This window comes from Drosophila tropicalis, unplaced genomic scaffold (assembly GCF_018151085.1).
Source record: "Drosophila tropicalis isolate 14030-0801.00 unplaced genomic scaffold, ASM1815108v1 contig_4, whole genome shotgun sequence".
NCBI classification, from domain to species: Eukaryota; Metazoa; Arthropoda; class Insecta; order Diptera; family Drosophilidae; genus Drosophila; species Drosophila tropicalis.
This window is the reverse complement of record NW_027172862.1, coordinates 147,520-174,317: the sequence shown is the minus strand read 5'-3', so window position 1 is coordinate 174,317 and position 26,798 is coordinate 147,520. Positions and strand designations below refer to the sequence as shown.

At 34.7% G+C, this 26,798-nt stretch overlaps 5 protein-coding genes and 1 long non-coding RNA gene across 13 annotated transcripts in view; 4 read left to right on the top strand and 2 right to left on the bottom strand.

The window, feature by feature from the left end:
* cac (cacophony) overlaps nt 1–6,316 on the top strand; it is a 69,070-nt gene extending 62,754 nt beyond the window's left edge. The window contains 1 exon segment of the mRNA XM_068285048.1: nt 36–6,316. Coding sequence (XP_068141149.1) covers nt 36–186 — 151 coding nt within the window. The 3' untranslated portion in view covers nt 187–6,316.
* Nucleotides 6,317–8,034: 1,718 nt separating this feature from the next.
* cyr (cypher) lies at nt 8,035–15,184 on the bottom strand. 6 transcript variants are annotated; one of them, XM_068285058.1, is made up of 6 exons: nt 14,976–15,184; nt 13,273–14,043; nt 12,925–13,216; nt 9,020–9,196; nt 8,592–8,739; nt 8,035–8,524 (listed from the first exon to the last, which is right to left on the bottom strand). In XM_068285058.1, the coding sequence occupies exons 2-6, from the start codon at nt 13,794–13,796 to the stop codon at nt 8,127–8,129; spliced, it is 1,539 nt and encodes a 512-aa protein (XP_068141159.1). In that variant the 5' UTR covers nt 13,797–14,043; nt 14,976–15,184; the 3' UTR covers nt 8,035–8,126. The 6 variants fall into 6 exon arrangements, with proteins under 6 accessions (XP_068141159.1, XP_068141161.1, XP_068141160.1 ...); XM_068285060.1 differs by having other exon boundaries at nt 8,035–8,521; XM_068285059.1 differs by lacking the exon at nt 14,976–15,184 and adding an exon at nt 14,386–14,567.
* LOC137573375 (uncharacterized) lies at nt 12,185–14,778 on the top strand. 3 transcript variants are annotated; one of them, XR_011031864.1, is made up of 4 exons: nt 12,185–12,318; nt 12,397–13,225; nt 13,287–13,693; nt 14,535–14,778. It is a non-coding gene; the product is annotated as an uncharacterized lncRNA (long non-coding RNA). The 3 variants fall into 3 exon arrangements; XR_011031862.1 differs by having other exon boundaries at nt 12,397–13,693; XR_011031863.1 differs by lacking the exon at nt 14,535–14,778 and having other exon boundaries at nt 12,397–14,153.
* A 522-nt stretch (nt 15,185–15,706) lies between the features above and the next one.
* LOC137573187 (zinc finger protein 189) lies at nt 15,707–17,912 on the top strand. The gene has a single exon (XM_068285053.1). The coding sequence runs from the start codon at nt 15,844–15,846 to the stop codon at nt 17,566–17,568; it is 1,725 nt and encodes a 574-aa protein (XP_068141154.1). The 5' UTR covers nt 15,707–15,843; the 3' UTR covers nt 17,569–17,912.
* Nucleotides 17,913–18,426: 514 nt separating this feature from the next.
* Smox (Smad on X) lies at nt 18,427–22,400 on the top strand. Its single transcript, XM_068285002.1, has 3 exons — nt 18,427–19,039; nt 19,095–19,231; nt 20,568–22,400. The coding sequence occupies exon 3, from the start codon at nt 20,814–20,816 to the stop codon at nt 22,272–22,274; it is 1,461 nt and encodes a 486-aa protein (XP_068141103.1). The 5' UTR covers nt 18,427–19,039; nt 19,095–19,231; nt 20,568–20,813; the 3' UTR covers nt 22,275–22,400.
* A 2,123-nt stretch (nt 22,401–24,523) lies between these two features.
* On the bottom strand, nt 24,524–26,533 carry LOC137573160 (zinc finger protein 239). The gene is made up of 2 exons (XM_068285007.1): nt 25,453–26,533; nt 24,524–25,390 (listed from the first exon to the last, which is right to left on the bottom strand). Exons 1-2 carry the CDS (start codon nt 25,687–25,689, stop codon nt 24,614–24,616), a joined length of 1,014 nt encoding a protein of 337 aa, XP_068141108.1. The 5' UTR covers nt 25,690–26,533; the 3' UTR covers nt 24,524–24,613.
* Between the last annotated feature and the right edge of the window lie 265 nt (nt 26,534–26,798).

The window sequence follows — 26,798 nt, the reverse complement described above, 5'->3', positions numbered from 1 at the left end:
CTATACATATGTATTGTTTTTGTTTTTTTTTACAGACTGGAATATATAGCACCGCTGTCATTTGAGCAAGCGTTGGCTATGGGCCGAACAGGTCGTGTACTGCCATCTCCAGTTCTAAATGGTTTTAAGCCAAAGAGCGGACTTAATACTCGACATTCCGATTCGGATGAGGAGGATTGGTGCTAGCAAAGGCTTTGATTGCGATCGCGTAATCGAAAGGAACAGATCTGGGTATAGCATCAGGCCATATGCTCATCGTTATCAGCACCAAATTTAGATCATAATTTTGATACGATACGACACGAATACCATGAATATCAACAACAACAACCAACAACAATAACAGCAACAACAACAACCAACCGATATACTAGTCCAATTACAACATTAATAAGATCAGCTGCATCAGCCTTAGCATATGCATCTGCATCCAATAACAAATTGGCTAACGATAGTTTACAGGAATTCAACCCAAATCGTCAACCGCAATCGCAACAGCAACAACAACAACATATACTACAAAAACGAGATCTAACTTATTGCCATGAGCACTACAAATCCTCACAGCAATTGGCAATATCTTTGCCAGTGACAAGAGCAACATCACCCCAGTCCGATATCGACATTGATTATAATTACCATTATCATCATTATGATAACGATAACGAGAACGATAACGATAACGATAGCATTAATGCATTCAAACGACAAAGAAGAATACCTACAACAGAGACAACAACAGCAACAGCAACAACAACAACAACAACACCAAGAACTACAAAAATGCAAGCAATGATATTAAGTGTACCAATTACAATAACAACACCAGTAGATACTAAACAAAATAGAAAGATCTATTCACATAATGACATTAATTATATAGATAACAACACATACGATATTGATACAATAGCGATAAATCCGCTAATAGCAGATCCATCAGCATTAACTCAATCTCGTTTAGAGATCCAAGCCAATGAAAGGCAGCAACAACAACCACAGCCACAGCCACAACGACAACAACAACAACCACAGCAAGAACCACAATTAGAGCCACATAATAAGCACCAAACATTATCGCCACCGCCGCTGTATTCGTATCATACGCTATAAGGAAACAACATTCCCATCAAAATCAAAATAGAAACAATGAATCAGATGAAACTGAACCGAAACTGAATATAAATAGGAGTAAAAAACCTTAAAACAAAAAGAACAAACAAACAAACTATGTAACGAAAAAACTAAACCAAACTAAACAAACAAACAAAAATGTGTGCGCGAATAAGATGAGCCAGAGTCAGTAAAATGATGATATACATATACATACATACATACATACATACATACATGCATACATATAGTATATATATACATTTGTATGATGATAATGATTAATGATATAATGAATGAAATAATAGATGATATGATTAATGTTTTGCTTGTAATTCAGTAAGAAAGAAAATCTCTATCTCGATACAAGCTTAGATCAATCTTAGGGCCACATACACACAAACACACACCCACACACACACACAAAACATACATACATAGGTAGTAAATCTTATAGATACATACATACATGCATATAAATACAGATACAAATACATTATATACATACATACATACATACATACATTGTAGGTAATGATAATTCTAGTAAATAGCTCGATGAATCTGTAATCTGCAAGCGTTTTTGTCTTGTTTGTATTTAAAGTTAGTAATTCAATTATGTATGTACATTTCGTAATGCGAAATTATATATACATACATACATACATATACATATATATATATGTGTATATATTTATAATATATATGTATGTACATACCAGATATTATTGTAGATATCAAATTTTTGTATGTAATGTATTTACATTTACCTACGGCTATGGATTATTATACACACAGACACTGGATTCCAAACACCGATACACAGACATACATACACACACACACACACATATGTACTTACGTACAAACATATGTACATATACATAGATGCATAGCTAAATATTTTTTACAGTGAAATCGAAACCTTTACGGTAATGATATAGACCGAGACGACAAGAACAAAAATAGATGAACCGAAAAATCCAAGCCCAATAGGGAAAAGCATTATGTATATTCCAACCAAAAGATATTAACCATTTCCCCTATACTCTTCCCCCCTCTTCGACACACACACACACACCAAAACCCACCCACTTTTATGTATATTTGAGCGACTAATATGATCTTTCAGTTTATTTATAATATATCTACATAGATCCTATACATTAATAATCTCCATTAATAAATTTGACACTTTCAAATGGCGAATATTACAATAATGGAAATTTGGCCCCCTAAAGTATGTTATAGCCGGACCAAGATGCTAAGAAGCTTTTGCAATGTCATTTAGCCAAACAGAAATTGTTTATCAACAATTTTTGGAACTTTTTTTTCATGATAGTCACTTGACTGCCTGTTGCATACTTGTGGGGGCAAAGTATTTTGCCATTTTGTTTCTCCTTTGCATTACTTACACACACACACACACACACACACACACATACATACATACATGCACATAGCTACTTTACTTAATTGCCATGCGATATCTACATAAACCAAACTAAGAGAAAGATTAAGACAAAAACAAAATATTAATTTACCAAATTCAAGTTGTCCCAGCAAAAAAAGAGAAAACAAATATAAATTGGAATTAAAGAAATTGTTTTTAAATACTTTTTACGAGTATTTAAACAAACGAAAATAAAAGAAAAACAAACGATTGAAAACACAAAACAAGTTGATATATAATTCTTATCGAGTTTTTTTTTTTTTGTATAAAGTCTGTATATGTATAGATGTATGTATGTGTGTGTGTGTGAGTGCGAGTGCGAGTGTGTGTGTGTGTGTGTGTGTCAGTGAATGCGTATTAGTGTACGTGTATGAGTGTGTGTGTGTACCAAAAGAAAAGTGTGAAAGAAAGATGTCTTTTTTTCCAGTTTTCCATTTCATTTGGTTTGATTTTTCACATTTAACATAAAAATTAAATCAATTTTCGAATTTTTGGAATATTCTGATAAATATTTTTATTCGCCACGAAATGGTTAGTCTTAGCCTCCTCCATTTTTGTTTTTCTGTAAGCACGTTGTTTCTTTCAGTTTTCAGATTTTCAACATTCGATCCTGCATATATTCATATGTATGTACTTAGATTCTCAAACACCCACGCACACACACACACACAAACAGGCTTTCAATACACATTCACATAGATACATATACATATGTACATAGATACAAACATATAGAAACAATTTGGATAAACAATAATTCATAAACCAATTTACTTTGATTACTTTTTTTCAAGAGAAACTAACGTAAATAGAATAGAACTCATACCAACACCTAATGCACACACACACACACACACACACACACCTTTTTTTTAGTAAATCAATAAAATCAGTTAATCTAACTGTATAGATAGATAAATCGTACATTTTGATCGACTTGAAACCAAACAAGAAATAAAGAAAACTAAAAAAAATAAAAATGAAAAAGGGATATGGATATCGAAGAGCGCACAATTATTGTAATTAATTAATGACAACAATGAACAAAAAATGAATCCATAACTTAAGTTAATAAATACCTTAACTTAATTATAATCGCTGAGCATATATGCGAATTTACACAACAACAACAAATCCAAAACAAAAAAATAAAGCAAACTAAAATAAAAAACCAAAAAAAACAAAAACGAATTACCAAACCGAAATGAAACCGAACCAACTAAACGAGTTCACTTATAGATTTGTATGATAATATATATAGAGACCACTCCCCTTCCTCCCGCTCCCGCTCCCGCTCCACCTCCGCCTCGTCCATCTCTTCCTACTGCCCCTTCTACTGTCAGTCCCATCTACCATATAAAGCCTTGAAGCCTTTTGGGTAGAAATACATTCAATACGTATGCAAATTAATTAAATATTTGCCATATGTAACTATGGTTAGGGAATTCTAGTCTGAAATTAAGGATTTATTCAATTCTAATTCTATCATACCAACAAAAAAAAAACAAAAAACTAAATGAAAAAAACACTTACACTTACTTGCTTACATTTTAATATACTTAAATAAGTACAACATACACACACACACACACATATATATAAACACAGACAGACCAGAGACATACACACACACACACACATATACATATATATGGTGTGTGTATACATACAAAAAACTAGTGTCAAAGAGCCCATAGCTAAGTGATTCATATTCAAACTAATTAAAAACAAATATTAAAATTGCTACCAAAAAAAAAAAACAAAACAAAATTAGGGAAATTTTCAATTCATTGAGACTCGTTCGCCATATTCGCTTAAATACATTCAAGGCAAATACATGATGTGTATTTATTTTTCAAAAGCATTACCTTTAATTACTTCCAAAGCAAATAAGTTACCAGCAAAAAGGGAAATCGATAATCAAAGTCACACTATATCCGAACGATTCAGTTAAAATAAACCCATTGGATTGATATTTTGGGACATTTGTTATAGAGTTCATGGTTCGTTTGCTATTAACTTCAACAGTCGTCGTCGTCGTCGTCGTCATTGTCACATCAATGCCAAAACTATAAAATAAATACATACATAAATTAAAATTATCATTTACCTGTATATACTTATTAGCCTTGAATATTGCTATTAGATGAAATTATCTTACAATTAGTTAGTATTACCCTATGAATACATTTGGCACTCTTTCACTCTCTCACCTACTCAGTCACATGGCCAGATCTCACAGCATTGTTTTGTAAATACCTATATAGTTTGATATATGTATTTGATTTAAGACTAGACAAGTTTTTCTCCCCCCCCAAAGTATGTATAATGCTGTACAACCATGATCTCAAGAAGATATTCCAATCGATTGTACAAATTAAGATGATGAATATTTCATGCATTCGCATAATTAAGGGCTTAAGTAATGAGTAATATTATTATTGCATTATCTTTAATTATACTAATCCATTTTGAATTAATCAAATCACTCTCACTAGTCTTTTAGATCTTAATTCCACTAATTGCTATCAATGCTTACGAATTTCGCTGCTTCTAATTTAAAAAAACAAAAACGAAAACCGGAAATCTTTAAAAAAACGCTGGCCTTCAAACTGTGAACTCGAAGTATTTTTCAATTCCTACATACTCGACACACACTCACTTAACCAACTCAATCAATCTATTCAATTCAAACTTCGAATCATATTCGTTAAGGGAATACCACAAATTTTCAAGATTTTGTAGATTTACTATGAATTTGATGTTTCTAGAAATCAGATCGATACATACATAAATGGCTCTATTACCCCACATATGAGTACTTGATCCAAAGGAGACTTTAAAACACACACACACACACACAGACAGACACAATACCCCCAGACAGTGTTCCTTATCGTAATAAGAATTCATACATATATGTATAGTCGAAAAGAAACAAAGAAAAAAAAGAAAATGAAATAATCAATCTATTAACATATTTGGAATATCTTCAACTTGTTCGACGGAAGGACCACAACAAGGCTCTGCAAACGGCATGGCACATGGGGAAAAAATCCGAATAGAACATGAGTTCTTATATTCGTGTTCGAATTCGAATTCTCATATATATATATATATGTATATAATAAGAATTGATAATCGTGTCCCTCCATCTACCAGACTAGATGCCAAAAAGCCAAACTGAATAATCCTAACTAAATATATATATATATATATAGAATCGTACAATATATGTATACAGCATTGTGTTGGGGCTTTGAATGTTCTTCCAAATAAAAAGAAAAAACACAATCTTTTCTCCATATATACACACACACACACACACACACACATCCTTTGATATCAGATAATAGAATGAATCGATATATCTTGTACCTACCAATCTACCTAATTAATAAATACCTACAATACACAAAACTTCTCGTCTCCGATTTACCCAATTTATAATGACGACATCATCATTATGTGTCCATTGTTTTTCCCTTCAACAATTTTCTCTAAAAACTTTCAATACGATTGTGGATGTTCTACTTTCCATACATACACTCAATATATATATATATATATATGTTGATTTTTACATACTTTTCTTTGGTTTTTAGTCTTCTGTTTTTGTTATTCGTCTACTATCTGCTTCAACAACAACAACAACAACAACAACAAACAAGAAAGGTCACATGAGAAATCTAAAGTAGCCCTAAATTTTATACAAACATAAGAATAAAGCAAAAAAAAGGAAGAAAAAAAAACGTAAAAAAAAAGGAACAAAAAAGGGGGAAAAACCAAAATTATGTTATATATAATAAATTACAACTAGGCAAATTTAAATGGTAATGGTAATGGCTAAAATGTAATGATAATGCATATACATACAAACATATATATATGTATATACATATATATATATATATATATACTTATATATATAAATATCTTAACTGAATATACTAAGTAAATTATGCAGTTTAAATAATTAATAAGAAAAGTGCTAGAGATAATTTGAAGTACGTTTAATTAATAATTATGTAATTATAATGACAACTTGTAATTTATATACAAGATATACATACATAAACATACAATATAATAACATAAATACCTGCCTTCAACAAATTTGTTAATAACAAAAAAAACAACTATTAATACTTTCTTATTTTACATAAAGTAACGGAATTACATAATGATAAAACCAAAAAAAAAAAAAAAAAAAAACACAAAACAAAAGGAAACCCAAACCAAAAAAAAAAAAAAAAAACAAAAAAAAAAAACAAAAATTAAAAGTAAAAATACAAAAAAAAAAAAAAAAAGAATGCCAGAAAATTACAAACCTAATAGAAAATCTTAAAGCGTTTCATTTCTTTTGGCTTATCAGAAAGTGGTCAAGGATCAGGACAATAATCAGCGGTGGAAAAAGAATATTTATATCTCATTTACCAACGGGACAAAAATAATATTCAGATCAAATTCAGATCAATTCTAATTTCATTCTAGAAGTTTATCAAAGAGTTTGCGACTTGCAGTTCCAAAGCGAATATTACATGCAGCCCAGAAGTATGCTACAAATATAAATATTGATCAATCTCTAAGCAGCTCCATTCTGCACAATGGGCCAGTGAATCTTCTTTTTTAACATAAAGTAGAAAAAGTTGTAAAATATATTGAAATTATAATTCAATTACTTTGAAGTGCATACAATCAAACAATTTTTTAAATTTAAATATAAAAATTGACTTAAAATAAACAAGGTTTCATGAAATTTTCATATTTATCTTAAAAAGAAGTTTCCAAAATATTTTAAAAGCAAAAAGCCTTTAAGTATGCAAAACGTAAAACTTTTAAAGTTTTGAGCAGATTTGGAACCGATCATCATAGGTTAGAATAAGGTTCATGACTTTGCCGTTTGTATGGAAGGTATATGATATAGTGGTAGATACGGCTGAATCTGAGATATACAAACTGTGCAACCCTGTAGCTTGAACGGTCTAGGAGGAGTTCGCTTTGATCCAGACGGATGGACGGACGGATATGACTCGTCTCATCATGCTGATATGATCGATATAAGCCATTTTTCCAAGATGTGCAGAGTTGTTTACAAATCCTTTCCTTTCTTATATATGTATATTTGGCTAGGTCAATCAAAAGTCAAAGTATAAAGCTATTGAGTAAGGCGATTCGCAAACTTAAGTAGTTTTGAGTTCAGCGAACAGTGCAAACTCAGTAAAGGAGTCGAGGCCCATTGCATTTTGCCAAGCATTTATATTTTAAAATTCAATAGACCACAAGGGTTCATTTCATTTTGGAAACATTATTAATATTTAATATAATTAGGGTAGAAAAAAAAAATGTTATACAACGAAAAGGCATCAAAAAATTCATTTTAAACTAAACGAAAAATGCTTTCAAGACCTTTTCGTCATCCTAACAACTATTAAAAATTAACATTATTGCTAGACTCGTTAAACGAATTTTTGTAGATTTTCTTTCTTTTGAGATTAAAGTCACATCAGTCTATAGAAAACGAAAACGAAAACGAAAACTACATACAACTACTACTTAGTTAATAGACACGACCATAGGGCAAATTATGCGGATAATAGGGCATTAAAAACTTCCCACCGAAACGTGAGCCACCAGCGACATTGGCCGATTGTCCAGAGTCTCCGCTGCTGGATGAAAACATTGAGGTACATATCTCCGCCCGATCTCGATGCAGTCTACTGCTGCTATTGGTCGATGTGCCTAGGCCCAGACCCATGGAACTGCTGACGCCACCATGTCCTCCATGGCCGCAATGTTGTTGACGTCGTCTGGTCCTTATCAATGAGAGAATGGCCACAATGACAGCCACCAAGAAAATGAGACCCAAAATGCAAAAAGATATTGCCAATTTCGATATTGATAGACAGAGAGTTCCCTCCGATGGCAATGGTCTAACATATGGGGGATAATCCTCTACTAAACCAAAAAAACTTAAATCAATTAGAAACAAAAGACGATCGCATTACACTCTAATTGGACTCACCGCTTATATTATAGCCACGATCATAACGCAAACGATCCACTTCAATTTGGGGAGCAGTTACAGCCAATGAGTTGAATACTTCGATGCGTGCCAAATGTTGATCCAAATTCACTTGCAATGGCATCTCCTTGTTCAGTTGACAATTGGGCTTTTAATGTGAAGTGAGACAGAGAGAGAGAGAGAGGGAGATAAAAAATTAGCCACCCATAACTTTTAACTTTAAGTAGTGAGGGTGCTGCTGCAACCGTTGCAACTCAGTTGAGTGCATTTTGGTGCAATAACCACATTAATTAGTTGGGCCCAACACCAACACACCCACACACACATATATATATATATACATATATAAGGTATACGGTACGTTGAGCAGTGGCAGCAACACTTTCGTTTTCATTTGCAATTAATTCAAATGCATTGTTGTTACTTACATTTGGACACTTCCCCTTGCAGAGCTGAACACCACAACTAACATGAAGACGTTCGCGATCTGGAAACTTAAAGGCGGGAAATGTGGCTGAAAATATCCGCTCCACTAGATCTTCCTCATGTTGCTTGGACCAACCCTCTTCGGCGGGTTTGAAACGTGTATGCAGAGCGGGCATCACCTGAAAAAACAACATCAAAGTATTTGCAATATTACGCATACGACATGTTTCATTCTTCAGTTTCAAAAGTTTTTATAAAAAACCTTTCCCACAGGAATAATCGTCTGCAAAACACAACTAAACGGTACTTATTAGGGCTTTTAAGCATTTATCTTGAATTTGTTGGGTGTCACTTGTTGTTGAACCAGTTTTTGGGTTTGGCTTTGGGTTTGGGTTTGGGTTGGATTATACAATTGTTTATATTTTAATTTTTATTAGGTTTTTTCTTGTTTGTTTGTCTATATATACATACATATATACGGAGGCAACATTCTCTCACACTTACATACATAAAAATGTTGTTTATTTCCGTTACGAAAGCAGTGCGACAGAGATGAAGAGTAAATGAAGAAGAGGGCAAAAAAAACGGTAACAAAAGTCATGAGCCAAGTTCAATGACAAAAACAACAAAACGTTTGCTGCAACACCAGTAGCTACACACACACACACACACACACATTCGAAAAGTTAACGTATGAAATTACAAGACGCCGAGTGATTTACGTATTTCTATTGTTACTTCTTTTCTCTGCCCCTCATCAGTCCTCTTTGCATACTTATATGTAAATCTTTATGTTTGTGTGTGTGTGTGTGATTGCATCTCATTTTACATTGGCAAGCACGTGTTGCTGCATGTGTGTGTGTGTGTGTAGGTGTGAGGGGCTGTGGGTGTGGGTGTGAGTGGGTGGGTTACTGCGAAATTTGAGACAATGGCATCTATCCAACAATCTCTGCGGAAGTTCAACAAAGTTCAAAAATAAAAATATACTTTGAATATTTCAGACAAGCAAAAGAAATGAAACAGAATCTTAGTTTCCAACTGCTTGACCCAAAAGCCATAAAAAAGTATATATATTAAGCAATATAAAAACCTAAATATAAGTGTTCGGGGTCTTAAAACAAATTAAACGAAATATAGATAGGAATATTTCAAATACTCTGAAAATTGACTTAGAACTTCATGAAATTAAAATTAATTAGAACTTTTCTTCTCTGCTCATTGGCATTTGTTGTTAACTTGACCAACATTTCAGTTTACAGAGTCGAAAAGTTAAAAGTTTTGGTGAATTTTAAGCAAATTTTTAGTAAATGAATGAACATTGAATTGACTTTGTAGTGGGGCCCCTCTCAAGGCTCTATTCAGCCAATCCGTCACTGCTATTTAGCGATCAATGATATATTAATGACAATATATATCCTAATTATCAAAAACCAACGGCAAGACATTTAAAAGAGATTTATTTTGCAGACCTCTTTTTGATGATGTTAAATGGGCCATTCTGGCCAATTCTTCTATTTACATCTTTATGATCATAGATATCCAATTCAGTTTTTGTCATAAAGATCTTTTACTCTGGGTTAATTGGTTGTTTGATTGATTCGTTTTTCTGTTTTTCTTCTATGAAAGTAAAAATCAATTTAGAAATCTCTCAAATTTCTACAACTAGTTGTTGTTGTTGTTGTTCTTGCTATATGGTGTGTGTGTTATGGTAATCGGTGGATATCGTAATCGGCATTGCCTCATTAATTGTAACAGACAGTTATTATTACAGCACTAGGAAAAATACTAAAGAAACGAGCCCAGAACGAACCGCGAACTGTCTACGAGAACGGTTAGAAATACATAATTACACTTTAAAGCAGAGGCAGAGGGGGGTATAGAGGGTGGGGGGGTTGGTTACATTTTTAAGTTAAGAACAGTTTTCGTTGCCCAGCCAAGCAAAATGCTCGAAGCGGGCTACAAGCCCATTAAAAACCGTCTAAAAGTGACTAAACAGTTCTTCTTCCCCATCCCCTTGCCCCACCATTAGCTTTGCCACATTCAGTTTAGTCAGTTCTTCTTGAGTAAATTAAGAGGTCACAGCAATTAGCCAACAGTGAATAAAACATACACACATACACACATACATACATACATATTTAGCATTCGGACATAGACAACTTCAAATTTCCACTTTGACTTCAATGCCAAGGCATTTGCATTTTGGTCCGCTTTATGCACATGTCATTCCATTTTTAGTTTTTCTCTCCCTCTCTTTCTCTCTGTGTCTCTCTCTCTCTCTCCTTCTCTCTGTGTTTCTTGAAATGGGTCAAAGCAAATCTTTTGAGTCTCTTATACCCTACATCCGAATAGCTAAAGTGGGTATATTAGTTGATCATCAAAGGTCTAAATTTTTGGTCTATTTTTAACTCAAATTTGATTTATTTTAGTTGTGGACTTAAGTACTTAAATATAAATATCTTTTATCCTAGGATCTTAGCTGGGTTTCAGAAAATTTCAGAAATTTCCTTCTTCTTTTAAAATAAAATCATTTAATACACTTTTCCCAACATTTATTAATCGTTTCAAAAACTTATTCTGAAATCCAACAATTGCAAGTTTTTCAACTTTTTCTCGATGTTTAATTTAAAAAATCATTACTCAAAATTGATTTTTAATCTAACTTTTCCCCCGTTCTTTCTGAACTGAATAAGCCATGAATAAGCCAAAAAACAAATTTTTTCCATCTATTTTTTAAGTAGTTTTTTGCAAGATTATTTTACTATTAAATAAAATATTAAGCACTTTAATATTTTTAACTAAACTTTTATATTTTTTACTAGAGAAGAAAATAACTTCAATTTAAGTAATTTTTTTAAATATTTCAAAGTGTTGGTCGTTTAAAAATGTATAACTAATAACAGAAGATATGTATTTATTTTATTTTAAATTATTAATTTATAAAAAAAAAGGTAAGGGATAGGGTATATTATAGTCGTTGCCCGCTTTAGAGGATCGAGGCTAAAGTTGCTTCTTCTGATTCTTCTGCTTCTATGCGTTTGTGTGTGTGTGTGTGTGTGTGTGTGTGTGTGTGTGTGTGTGTGTGTGTGGTGTGTGGAAACGGGGCAAAAACTTAGAAAAATCTCACGGCTTACAAAAAGCAAGCAAAACAAACTAAGAAGAAGAAACAAAAAACAATCACATTTGCATTTCTATTTCCATTTGATGTTTGTTTTATTGTTTAAAACAGAAAGAGACTCAGTGACATGCGAAGAGAAGAAGGTGGAGGTGGAGAGGGCTGGGGGACTGGGTCTTAGTCTAGGTTTGTTCTTCCGTTTTAACACATTTCATTTTCTTTTTCTTGCGGTGCAAAAATTTATGCTCACTGTACATCTTCTAGGTCAGAAGAGCGTGGAAGATAAACAACAAACAACAAAAAAAAAAAGTGAATTAAATACCTACATATACATACATATACATTTTAAACCACAACAATCTAGGCATTGTTGTTCTTTGACCCAGTGAGATCTATTGATAAAACTGTTTGGCTAGTCATACTCACTAAGAGGGAGGGACTAACAATTGGAATGCTCCATTTCGGCCTGCTACTCTTCATCTGTTTAGATGCTTACCATTTCTGTTCAATAAAAAATGAAAGTTCAATCTAGTCGATCAGAGACGATCCGTCGATGGCCCTTAGCATTAATTAATAGTTGGTTTTGTCTTTAACGGCTAACGGTAACATGCTAAAACAGCAACTCTCTACATACATATGTACATACAAACACACTACTTAGTAAAATGTAAGAGAAAAACGAAACCAAAACAAAAACAAATAAACTGGCTTTAGCTTCGAGCATGTGGGGAAGACATTACGCAAAACATATTAAATACCTCATGGTTATAGTCATTCACCCGTCTCACTCACCTGCTCATCGATGGGACAACCGCGTGAATCGAGCAACTGTTGCATAGACTCGCCCAGGCCATCCAATGCCGAGCAATCGACCACATGGACGCCAATTGTGCCAGGAACTATGGCACGTACGGTTAAAGTGGTCGGCATTCCAACCTCGACGGAACCTGAGCCATTTGGACCCCCCAATTCCAGCCAAATTCGTATGCGTGGAGAGTCCATATGTGCCTGGTGATGATGATGAGGATGATGATGAACAGTGGCCGATGATGCCACAGCTGCAAAATTATGCATACGAGGATTCCTAATGGGAGTACGGATGAATTAATAAACCCAACCATTCAAATGCTACTGACTTACCTCTCTTTTGGCAGCATTGGCTGATCCTCCTTGAGACTGGGCAAAGACATGCCCATTTCATGGACAGGCACATGACATTTAACCGTACGCCAAATATCCGTACTTTGTCGCAATTTCTGTTCCATTTGCAACATTATGCGTACTGAGTACTCCATTATGCCGCCATTATCGGGTGAGAATTCAGCCCGGACACCGCATCCCGATGTGGGTAAACGCAAATGAAGCTGCATCGAATCTTTGCCTCGTGTCAAGCATTCGAGGGGAAAGTCTTTTGCATAGAGTAGGCCATGAAATGGACGATTCAATTCCAAATGCATATGGAATAGATCCCTTGTACAATTCACATGAAGTGATTCAATTTGCATAGATGAGGACGAGGACGAGGACGAGGACGGAGATGGAGGAGCAGAGCCGACTATGGGTAAGTTATGGGGGGCAGAATGTAAAGTTGTTGCATGACACACAAACTGCGATAGATGTTGCAAGCCGATAAGAGTGAGAAGGAAAATAAAGAAGAAGAACATGTTTCCGATTTCCCGTTTTGCTTGTGCCGGCCCTGGCCAAAAAAAAAAAAAAAAGACAAATCCAATTGAAAACCGCAACACCTGCCACTTGAATGCTTCTTGACTTCTGGCTGCTTCTTCTATTTCTTCTTCGCGAGGAGGCAGGAGAGGGCAAGTCGAAGTTGGCTGGCTGGCCGCCTGTTGGGTACACGTTCTAATTGGCCTACTCCCGTTGCTGCTAAGACCGAAGAAGAATCACAGATCTTGTCTAAAAGAGCGTGAGAGTGAGAAAGAGAGACAGGGGGAGAGAAATGGAGACACATATTTAGCATATTATGATTATAGGTCATAAATCATAGTAAAAAACCATTTAACAAATTGAAAAAGCAAAAAAAAAAAACAAGCAAGACAATGAGGAAAAAGGAAAACACTACGACATTTGGGTCAAGTTGAAGCTTTTTATATGTTTTAATAGGTGTACATACATATATATTGCTCTTACTTGCAGCTAGTTAAACAAACAACAAATCCAATAAAAAGCAAACATCAAAAACTACAACTTAAATCAACATCAAATTCGACATCAACAAAAACTTTGCGTAATCTTTACATTTTGATATTTTTTTTTATTTGCTGGTTTTGTCTTGTTTGTTTGTTGGCTTAACTTATTTAGTCGTATTGGTAATCATGCCAATTAACAATAAACATTTTTTTTTATAATTTTTTCCTCTCCTCTTTTTTTCTTTTTTTTTTTGAAAGTCTTCATCATCAAATCCAAAGCCAATGAAAACTCAACGCGAAAACCTTTTCAATGTCACATCTTTGAAATATTTTATTGTCATAACACTTACACTTGCATTTTTTTTTTACTATAACAAGTTATTTATTATTATTTGTATAATAATTTTTCAAAATGCAAATTATATTTAAAAGTTTTTGAACCCAATTGAAAACAGGGCCTTTAAATTTCATTTGAATTTAGTTAGAGTATTTAAAATAACTTGGATTTTTTTCTTTAGATTTCGATCTGGATTCAATTTTTTTTATTTATTGAAACTTTTCAATTTGTTATCTTGAATAATAGTTTTTGATGCTTGTATTTAAAATTTAAGATTGCTTTAACTTTAATCATTATTTTTATGTCTATAAATTGCGTAAAAGTTCTCAAACATAAATGTTTTTATTATTTCAATATCTTACATTTCAAAAATACTTTTTGCAGTTGTTTTTTGTTTATATTTAAAAATTTGTTGTGTAAGGTTACATCAAAGGTTTTCACATAAACGCATTAACAGATATTTTTTAATTATTTTAATTTAAAGTCACTCTTTTACTTAATAAAAAAAATAATTAAACAAAAAAAGCAAACATAAAATGTAATTTCCTATTAATTGTAATTTTCAAGAGTTCATTTCCCACATTTTACGAAAACCGAAACGAAACGAAACGCACGCCACCGAGTTTGCAAATGCAATGGTAGTAGCTATGCGGCGCAAAGACAAGAAGTTAGTTTAGTCATAAGCACTAAAACCACAAAGTTTAAAGAGAAGAGAAACGACGATGAGGGAATTATTTTCGGTTTTATTAAGTTTTTTTTTTTTTTTTTATGCTTTGTGCTTTAGTTTTTTTACGAGTTTGCTTTGAACTGAGTTTCCAGAAGAAAGCCACACAAATAGAACAAAAAAAAAAAAACATTTTTTAAAAAAAAATTTTAAAAAGTGCACAAATTCAAATTCGATTTTCGATATGTTTTGCTCCGAAATGTCGGTTAATCGATAGGTTCTGCTCCGGAATGTCGATTAATCGATACATTTTGCTCCGGAATGTCGATTGGCCGATAGACTTGCTCCGATAAAATCCCAAAAAATGTAATAAGGGGTTTTTTAACCACTATTTGGCGGTGCCAGAGTGTGAATCAGTGATGTCACATTCACATTGCTTTTGCACCACTAGCTGCTGATGTTGGAACAACACTAACAATCATTTTCTTGAAATAAATAAATTAAAATTAATTATTGTTCTAGAAATCGCAATAAGGAAACGAAGAAAACGTGTGCAAGTCAATAACATGAATGTCGACATCTCTGATATTATAGAATTTGTGTTACCACCTAAAACTGAATATCCAGATGAGGATAACGATCAAGGCGGAGCAGGAGGCGGATCTGCGATGGGAATCGAAAGTGCAATGGTTGAAGCCGGCAACAGAGTTGTTGATGATGTTGAAGATGACGACGTTGGTACCACCTACGTAGTATTGGATACCCTAGGCCAAGACTACGGTGGTGAGGAGTTTCTTATCGTCAACGAGGATGGCCATGATGCGGAACTAATGATGGACGAACTGGAAAATTGTCGTCAATTGATGACCATTAAATATGAAGATGATGCGGTAGTGAACGATATCGAAGGATTCGATGAGGAAACAATAGGAATTGGTACAGAGACGGCAGCGACAGGGGAAGAGGAAAAGTTTTATCTAAATGACCAGCAATTTGAAAACATGGACAATGTGGTGCAAGAGGAAGGATCCCAAGATGCTTTAGATGAATTCGATCAAGATGAGTTTCAAATTACATCAGAGATCATTAAGGAGGAGACTGAAGTGTTGGAGGAGCAAATAGAGACGACACAAACAACGCAATCAAAGCCAAGCGATAAAATGGTGGATGAGTTCAAAGGACCAAGAAGATATTTACTCTTTGATGACCTTATTGCCACCATTGTGGAGTTCGATGAGGATAATACGCCCATAGTGGAATTCTCAATGATAACCAGTCCTCTCGATGAGAAACTCCTTGTTGAATGTGGAATTTGTCCCGATGTAATGCATAAATCCAAGTTGTCAAAGCATCAGAAGACTCATTTAGTGCCTGGAACGAATCGGTATGCCTGTATCTATTGTACAGAAACCTATCGTGATTGTAAATATTTGGCCGGACATGCCCGTCGTCATATGGGCATTAGGCCGTATGTGTGTGAATTGTGCAAATTATATTTCTCGACCAAGCAGGATTTACGGGTCCATAACCAGCGTCGACACCTTCGAAAAGATCATATTTGCGAATTGTGCGCCAAGTCCTTCGCCCAGCATACGCAATTGAAACGCCATCGAGAGGCGACGCACGAGAAGAAACGCCGCTTCCAGTGTACATATTGCAATAAGGCATATTTTAAAAACTTTTCACTTCAGGAGCACATTCGCAATGTTCACATGGGCAAGCGGAGGATGTTGAAATGCCCGTTTTGTGGCATGCAATGCCGAGATGCCCATAAAATGGCGAGGCATCGCAAGGAGATGCATTTGAATCAGGATTCATATGTCTGCCATCTGTGCCAGGAGGAATTTACCGATATTAACTATTTCGATGCACATAAGAGATCTATTCAATGTCGCAGTAATACGAGAAGATTGACAAATGATCAGACCAACGCGCAAAGTGAAATGGGTGACATCAATCTACCAGAGAATGAGGATGAATTTGATGAAGATGCGGGCCTATTGGTAGTTGAAGAAGTAACGGAGGGGGATATAGAGCAGCAGGATTATGGATTAAATCAATCCCAATACGCTTTACTAGTTGAGGCTGATGGACAGATAGTGGGAGAGGACGGACAAGTGGCCGAGAATTTGCATTTGCTTGATGAGGGACAATATTTTGCGGCCATGGAGCAGCAGCAGCAGCACCTCCACCACCACAACAGCATGCAGATTCAACACGCTGCTTCCGGTCAGTGCTTTGCCGATGATGATTTAATTTATGAAATCACCTTAGAGACTGAGGATAACTGAGCAAAGGCAGTCAGTCCAAAAGCACATTATTTTGTATATATAGAAAAATGTTGAAGATGCAGATACTAATGAAACAGGACGACAGAACTCGGGCCCAGGGAACAAGCTACACTCTTCTGATAGATTATGCTGCGCTGAGTTCGCATGCATGGTTCAAATATGTTGAATTTGTTCTATTAGAAAAGTGTTTTCTGGGTCAGAGCTTATTTTGGTCGGCTATATTATTATCTATGTGAATTACCCATCGATTTTTAATTTGAAATAAATTTCGTTGGGTTATTAAATGCAAATCTAGGCCTGAATAACAATATGTAATATTAATAAATATATAAATTTTTCTCAAATCTGTGTTCTTTGTTGATCATGACAGCACGGCTGTCAACGGCTTTGATTATAAATAAAGTCCCTCTGTTTACTTCTGGGTGGCCATTAATTAAGTCAAATTCTACTGTCAATTTTTAAAAATTATGCACAGTGGCGACAGCATTTTAATTCACCAACAGCAACAAGATGTGGTGAAAAACCAACAGAGGAGGAAACTGTCCTACTATGTTAAAACTGTTATACTGTTTGTTTATTGTGTCATATCTAATATTTTTGCAACAACTCCTTCCGGATGCGGCCAATATTGTCAATGCGTGCCAAAAATGTGGATAAAATTACATTCATAAACATATAGAATCTCATACATATATATATATATAAGAGCAAATTATGTATTAAGAAAATAAAATCCTGCTATCCGCTGTTTTTAAATTTTTCCCGCAATCGAAATTTAGAAAAAGCTAAACTTGGCGGCATCACTTGCTCAATGCTGGCGGCCAGATTTGACGGGAAAAAAGGCCAGTTTGGCAACACGGGCGTGTTTCTTTTTGGTTTTTAATAGCAAAGACAAGACTGCATTTCGGGCAAATCGTTTTGGACTCTAAATTACAATAAATTAGTAAAAATTTAATAATTCTGTGTATTGTTAATTTCTTTGCTTTGCTTTCAACGAAATTTGTGTGTGTTTTGTGTGGTACGAGTGTGTGTGTGTGTGTGTGTGTGGGGGAGAGAGACGAGATAGAGACTAGAAAAAAGTATTCAATAAAGTGCGAAAGGTCAGCTAGCAGACGGGAAAACAGCTTGAGGTAGAACGAGAAAGCCTCTATTTAGAGTGTATGTGTGTGAGTGTGAGTGATTGTGTGTGTGTGTGTGCTGAGTATCTGCAAGTTAGTTAGTCTAGCTGTCCCTTTCAAACGCCAACGGAACGCAATTGCTTTGAAATTAAAACGAAGAAAAACCAACGGCAACCCAACCCTCCTCAACTCAACACCCCTACCCTTCTATCCTGGCTGGCCAAAAACACACACACACACGCACACAGATCAAACGTCGTCGTTGTCGTGTGGTTCCGGTGCCGCCGCCGCCACCAACGCAAAGCGAAGCAATAGCACAGGGTTGCAGTTGCAAACAAAAAAAACACAAAAAAGTAAAATAAACCGCAAAATACATAAATACGAAATCTAAATCTGAGAATTGGGTAGGTGAATTCCTCTAGGAGTGGAGCACAAGATAAAGCTAGGCAAGGCAAGTAACTGGACTCTAGATACTGCCCAAGCCGGGTGTCTGCGCCGCTGCTGCTGCAGGGACAACAAAAAACAAAAAAAAAACTGTTAGACAGGTAAATATGAATACATATGCATGAAGTGCGTGCAAGGGTGTGTGTGTGTGTGTGTACTGTATGTATGTATATACTCATATGTAGATACAACACATTTCATCTCTCTCATTCGCTCTCTCATTGTTTGTATGTGTCTATGCAATTTTCTAAATGGAAATTCGCTTATACGATTTAACCGGAATTCCAATTGGATTTCCGAATTCAATGAGTTATACCGATACATAACTGAATTTAAATCTGAACCTGATGAATTTGGTTTGAAACGGTGCAAAGAACATGAATCTATGTATATAACTAAATGTATCTCCTATACGCGTATATATTTACATATTTAAATGTGTGTGTGCGTGTGTATATGTATATACATTTGTAGCTTTAATGCATAAACATATCCTTGAATTTTTCATTGTGTCTTCATCCAGGCAACCAATAGCCTATGTAAAATCCAATGCTAATTGCAATAAATAATTGATCACATTGATTCAAAACAATTCCTCGTATGTCTGCTGGACTCATCTGTATGCTGTATGTGGGGTATATGTGTAAATATTTATATCTTCTTGCTTCATTCTGGCAAATACATACATACATACATATATGTACATACATGCATACATACATACATGCAAATGAGCCTCAGTGTAATAGCTTTTGATTCTTTCCTAATTTTGAAGTTTACCAAAAAGATTCACAAACAGCTGATCAAAGATTTGTGTTATGATTAAATATATACATATGTATATAAATAAATAGAGGCGCATTAACTTTTCATTGATTTCGATAAGAGAATTTCATAGTAGACACATAGTGTGGGAACAGTCATCAACTCTTGTTTGTAGGTACTTTAATTCTATAGCAGACAGATTGCATTTTATGGTCAACAAAGAAACCAAACTAAATTGAAATGGGACCTTCAAAATGGCAGTGAAATCTATAAAATTGTTTATTAGATTACTCTAGCCAATATACACGCATATAGTAATTTTAACTTCATATCACGAACACATTCAAACACGTCGCACACACACACATTAAACGTGGAGCAATTATCACTCGAAATCGTCATCATGGTCATGCTTTTATCAGATTCAGGCCCTAGAACCAGAGCCGTCTCCTCATACACACTACTCTCCTTCCCCCATACATACATACATATACATATGTATACACACACGTAAAATCATCACATACATGCATGCAAATTATCAAGTTTTAATTTATATTAGCACACACAAAAACACAATACACACTCTAAGCGAAACAAAAAAAAAAAAAAAAAAAAAAAAGAAATAGAAAAAAAAAACCAAATAACTAATCGGTATACAAACATTTTTAGAGTAACGCCTAAGGAAAGCAAATCAAACGGAACGAAACGACGAGTGGGAGAGTTACCGAGAGCTAAATATATATCCATCCGATCTGATATACGACAACAGCAAGGAGATAGTGCATATACGCCACCCACAAAAGAGAAAGAAAGAGGGGAAAACAGGTCAGAACAGGACAAAAGCGGAGGAGGAGAAGGAGGAGGAATACAACTGCCCGAAAACTCGTTACTCGCCCACTTGCTACTCGCTGTGAGATGTTGCCTTTCACTCCACAAGTGGTCAAACGTTTGTTAGCACTCAAAAAGGGCAACGAGGATAACACAGTCGAGGGCAAGTGGTCCGAAAAGGCCGTCAAGAATTTGGTTAAGAAAATAAAAAAGAGTTCCCAACTAGAGGAATTGGAACGTGCCATTTCCACACAGAATTGCCAGACACGTTGTGTGACAGTGCCGCGTAGTAAACCCACCGGCGGTCCGCAAGGTAGTGAACATTTACGTAAGGGTCTACCACATGTGATCTATTGCCGTTTATGGCGTTGGCCCGATTTGCAATCGCAAAATGAATTGAAACCCTTGGATCATTGTGAGTACGCATTTCATTTGCGTAAAGAGGAGATTTGTATAAATCCGTACCATTATAAGAAAATTGAGCTATCCATATTGGTGCCGAAATCATTGCCAACACCACCAGATTCCATTGTTGACTATCCATTGGATAATCATACACATCAGATACCAAATAATACGGATTATAATGCTGCTATCATACGCAGCGCCTCATTGAGTCCGCCACAGTATATGGAATTGGGTGCGGGCTCGACAAATTCACAAACCTCAACAGCCACATCGTCCTCATCCTCGATATCAGTGTCAACGGCAGCATTATCGCCGTTTCAACAGCAGCAGCAACAACAACAACAGCAACAGCAATCGTTATCATCGTTTGGCCAAAATATGGATTCACAATCGAGTGTTTTAAGCGTTGGCAGTAGTATACCAAATACAGGTACTCCGCCACCGGGCTATATGAGCGAAGATGGTGATCCCATTGATCCCAATGATAATATGAATATGTCACGTCTAACACCGCCTGCCGATGCTGCTCCAGTTATGTACCATGAGCCAGCCTTCTGGTGTTCCATTTCCTATTATGAGCTAAATACACGAGTCGGTGAAACTTTCCATGCCTCACAGCCATCGATCACAGTCGATGGTTTCACAGATCCATCCAATTCGGAACGCTTCTGTTTGGGTCTACTGTCGAATGTGAATCGCAATGAGGTTGTCGAACAGACGCGCCGTCACATTGGCAAGGGTGTGCGGCTCTATTATATTGGTGGCGAAGTGTTTGCCGAATGTCTCAGCGATTCATCGATATTTGTCCAAAGTCCCAATTGTAATCAACGCTACGGTTGGCATCCGGCCACCGTTTGTAAAATTCCACCCGGTTGCAATTTGAAAATCTTCAATAATCAGGAATTTGCAGCCCTACTCTCACAATCGGTCTCACAGGGATTTGAAGCTGTCTATCAATTGACACGCATGTGCACCATACGCATGTCCTTCGTCAAGGGCTGGGGAGCTGAATATCGTCGCCAGACAGTGACCTCGACACCATGCTGGATTGAATTGCATTTGAATGGTCCGCTACAGTGGCTAGATCGAGTACTAACCCAAATGGGTTCACCGCGTCTACCATGCAGTTCCATGTCGTAAATGGAATGGAATTAAATGGGCGGAAGGAAGCCTACAAAAAAAAAAAAAGAAGAAAACTCGGACATTTTTCTTAAATTACAAAAATGGAAAAACAACAAACAAACAAACACACAAAACAACCCAAAATACAGATCTATATACATATATATATATATACAGATCTATATACCTTTATATATAAAGAGAGAAATATCTTTATATATATATACAAATTTTTTAGCCTTTAAGCGACAACAACAAGTACACTTTTTTTTAAATTTGTTTGTTTTTCTATTCATCTATTCTATTCATAAACAGTGAAATCGAAATTCAAAATTCTTTCTAAAAGAAACAAAACCAACAAAAAAAATATATTTGAAAAAATAAAAAAAAACACAAACCCCGTGATTTCAGAAACATTTTCTAATGTTTGAGCATAAAAAAGGAACAAACAAAAAAAAAAAAAAAAAAAAGAAAGCAACAAAAAAAAGTGAAAACAAAAAATGATTTGACATGGAACAACACAAAAAAGCCGTAACAGAAAACTGGGATTTATCAAGAGCTCGAAGCTTGCACTAACTAACTTAAACACACTTCACTCTCTATACGTACATGAATGGAAAAAACAAAAAAGAAAAGTCATAGAGTGTTTTCCTCCCTGTTTTTCTTTTTTTTTTTTTTGCTAACAAAGTTTGCATTAATTGAATGTCTAATGAATTAAAAAGAAACCAAAAAAAAAGGAAAAGAATTAAAATTTAAATTTAAAAATACAAGACAAGAAAAACAAAAATCAAATGGAAAACTTATTTCACTTTGCATGCCTGTGTGTGTGTGTGTGTGTTTAAATGAAAAACAAAATAGAGAGAACAAAATCAAAGACTAATAGAAAAAAAAGCCAAACTATTTTGAATCGTAAATAATATCCCAAACGCAGCTTTAAATGCTTCAACAAAATCTGCTCAAACCGTTTTCAATACAATTTGCAAATCGGAAATAAACATTTTTTATATTTGTAAAACTGATAAGCTGTCTGAAATTGTATTAGAAGCGGAAGCAAAACAGTCGTGAATAATTGCATTTATTTTTTTTAAACAAAAAATGAGACCGACAAGCGAATCCATTAACTGATATATGTATACCTAATAACTGCAAATGTCAATTAAACAAAACAAAACAACACGAAAAAAAAACCACTTAAACACACACACACATTTTCATGCAATGAAGAAACTGTTTGTTGTTGAAAAAGTTTTAACTATAAAAGAAAAAACAAACTGAAAGTTATAAATTGTAATTCTTGTTTTGCTTTTGTTCTGCCAGAGAGAGAAAGAGAAAACCTTTCAGCGTATATCTTCTCTTCTCTTTAAGTATATACATATTCTTCGCTGTTTAGTGTATATGTTTAACCAAAAACAAAAAATGTGAAACAAAAAAATCTAAAAACAAATTGCCAATGAGAAACTCCCACAAAAATTCGTTGTTTTCCAACACTATTTTTGAATGTCATATCATTTTACCACAAGAATCCGTGTTGGATACCGTTGGATGTAGATCTTGGGGAAATACAGATCAAAGTTTTTATGTTTTTTGTTGCAAAGCTTGTGAAGCTTTTATATATCCTTTTAGAAATTGTATTAAAGATTTGTAGTTTCGGGCCGATTTTATGTAACCAGCAATTATTCGGTTTTCTGTTTCTTTCTTTTTTTTCTTCTTCTGCATTGTCTGCTTTGGGTCTCTAGATATTAAGTCTTCTTTTATATTCAATTTTGGCTTAGCTATAAACTGTTTTTGTAAGTCAATGATCTTATCATTACTTTGATATGATTATTATTATTATTATTTCAATCTTATTTTGTGTTTTATTTTCTTTTTTTATTTGCAATTTTATTAAAAACCAAAAAAAAAAGAACAAACAATTGTAAAACAAGAATTTTTTTTTTTTTTATAAATTCATTGTTTTCTTTTTTTGTTTGTGCTGTTATATTGTAGAATGGAAAGATGTATAATTTAGTTTTTATTGAAATTTTTGAACACAAAACTTAATTAAATCTATTATGAAGCAAACAAGAATGCAGCTAAAACAAAATACAAAAAAAAAAAAAAAAGAATTCAAACGATAATTGTACACTTAGTTTTAAGAAAAGCAAAAAACAAACCAGTCAAAACCATAAAAAAGCTCTGATTATTATGATAAAACAAGAAAAGGAAACCAGACAAAATCGCAAAAAAAAAAAAAAACCATTATATATATATATATAAATACTTACATATATATATATATATATATATATCTACCATACGTATATTTAAATAAACACTTATATTTTAAACAAAAAAACCAATCTATGTATAAATGTATCTTAATGCCGCCGCTCATGTATTTTCATATGTTGTTTGTAATTGGATTTTCGCAGAAATCTCGCCCCGCACTCCGTACAGCCAAAGGGTCGAACTTTAGTATGGGAAATCTGATGATGCTTCAATTCGGATGAGCTGAAGAAACGCTTGCTACATTCTGGCTGAGGACACTGGAAATCGCGTTGATTGTAATGACGCTTTAAATGAACATTTAGATAGCATTGATCCGACAAGACTCGTTGGCATATGGGGCATGTATAGCTTAGATTTGGATCAATCGAAGGCGGAATGATTGTTTTCTGATCCTGGTCGCGTTCCTTTGTCTGTTCTTGCTCTTGGTTATGAGATGGATGTTGCATTTTCATGTGAACACGTCGTTTGTGTATGGAATGAAAGAACATTTGACAACTTTCAATTTGACATCCATACGGTTTCTCTCCTGTATGAAGACGTCGATGTACTGTCAAATAATTTGCATAGCGAAAACCCTTGTCACAGATATCACATTTATGCGGACGATCGGTCGTATGCGTAACATAATGTATACGCAATTTATTCAATTGTCGAAAACCCTTGCCACAAGCATCGCATATATGTGGCTTTTCATTTGTATGGGTCATTTTATGAATACGCAAATTGTAGGCCTCACTAAAGCCACGCCCACAGATGGGACAGATGTGAGTTTGTGCTTTTGTCATTGATGATGGCGTACGTTTGCTTTTCGCCTTGATTTTCGTTGATTTCAGTAGTTTAATGTTTGTTGGCGTTTGCTGCAAAGCCTAAGAGATGGGTATTAGATGGTATAGCTCTCTCTCTCTCTCTCTTTCTGATTCGTGCTTACCCCATTGACTAGATCGATTAAATCGAAATTATCGCAAGGTGTCAACAATTCTAAATCATCACAGTCTGCATTTAAATCATCCAATTGAGCAAAGAGACGCACATCCTCTTGAGAAACTGCATAGTTCTCATTGTCCTCGCCATGTTGCAGCGGACTGGACATTAATTCCTGTTCGATATCTGCTATAGATATGGCATATGATGACGATTTTTCTGTTGTTAATATCCTATGTCGCATGATTTATGTATCCTATGGGTAAGTCAATTGCTACCTTCCAACTACTGTGAACACCAAACAAAAAAACCAAAAACTTATGCACCTACAACACAGAAATTTTGTTTAACTACGATAAGATTACGCCGTTTTTTATTGGTTACAACGATGGGAACAGGGACAGGGACAGGGGCAACCTTCCTGATATCGTACTGCCGGTTAGTTGTTCTCTAATAAACATTTGTCGATAAATTAATTTCCATTGCTGGCTAACTCTATATTTTGTTTTGTATTTGCGCTTTAAACATTTATTCCGTTTTATGTATAAGATTGCACTTTGCACCAATTGTGGGACAATCTCTAACGAGCGAAGCCGCCGGTATTCAATCGCCCGTTCTCCATCGACCGCTCTCCTTTGCCACCTTCTTTTCCTCCATGCCTCCATGTAGTCGTATCGTCAAGCAACTTTATCGAAAACAGCGTAAGACAGATTATAATACATAGAAAACTAGTTAACAAGAAAATGTTTTCAATCCAAATTGGGTTTTGGAATGGGGTAAATGTTTATCCTCTCGGGAACCTTCTAAGAGACCCTAGTTGTCGTCTATTATCTATCTTTTTTCAATGATCTCAAGGATTTTGAATTGATACAGTATTTCCATGATTGAAATGTTTTCGCTTATTGCCTAACCAAATTTGCTAGTTGAGTGTAAATGTAGAGATTATATAGATTTAAAAAATCAGACTGAGCATTGCAATTATATTGGCGTAAACTTTGAAAGCTTTTTTTTTCCCTCCAAACACGCCCGCCTCTAAAAGGCAAAAGGTTATTAGCAATTGATTTAATAAGCACTTGTCAGACAGTATTAGATCAGTGACGGATTATTTCCCGATAAGTAACTTTACCAACATTCCAATTTGAATCTAAATTCTAAAAGTATTAAAATTAAATATTTAATTTTTGAAAATCAGTTAAAATTTGGCAAACAGAGTAGCAAAGTTAAAAGTTTTGGTGAATTTTAAGAAATTTTTCAATTAAAATTTTTGTCTATTTACGTATTTTGATTAAGAATTATAACTTTTTTCGGCGCTCTGATAGCCGGGGCTCCTATAACCGCTCTATGGCTAATCCG

Coding starts and splice junctions, on each gene's coding strand:
- cyr (XM_068285058.1), bottom strand. CDS start 13,796: ATGTTCTTCTTCTTTATTTTCCTTCTCACTCTTATCGGCTTGCAACAT. Junction 9,197..12,924: donor GTTGTCCCATCGATGAGCAG/GTGAGTGAGACG, acceptor TTGTTTTTTCAG/GTGATGCCCGCTCTGCATAC. Junction 8,740..9,019: donor GCAAGGGGAAGTGTCCAAAT/GTAAGTAACAAC, acceptor TCACATTAAAAG/CCCAATTGTCAACTGAACAA.
- LOC137573160 (XM_068285007.1), bottom strand. CDS start 25,689: ATGCGACATAGGATATTAACAACAGAAAAATCGTCATCATATGCCATA. Junction 25,391..25,452: donor TAATCGATCTAGTCAATGGG/GTAAGCACGAAT, acceptor CCCATCTCTTAG/GCTTTGCAGCAAACGCCAAC.
- LOC137573187 (XM_068285053.1), top strand. CDS start 15,844: ATGAATGTCGACATCTCTGATATTATAGAATTTGTGTTACCACCTAAA.
- Smox (XM_068285002.1), top strand. CDS start 20,814: ATGTTGCCTTTCACTCCACAAGTGGTCAAACGTTTGTTAGCACTCAAA.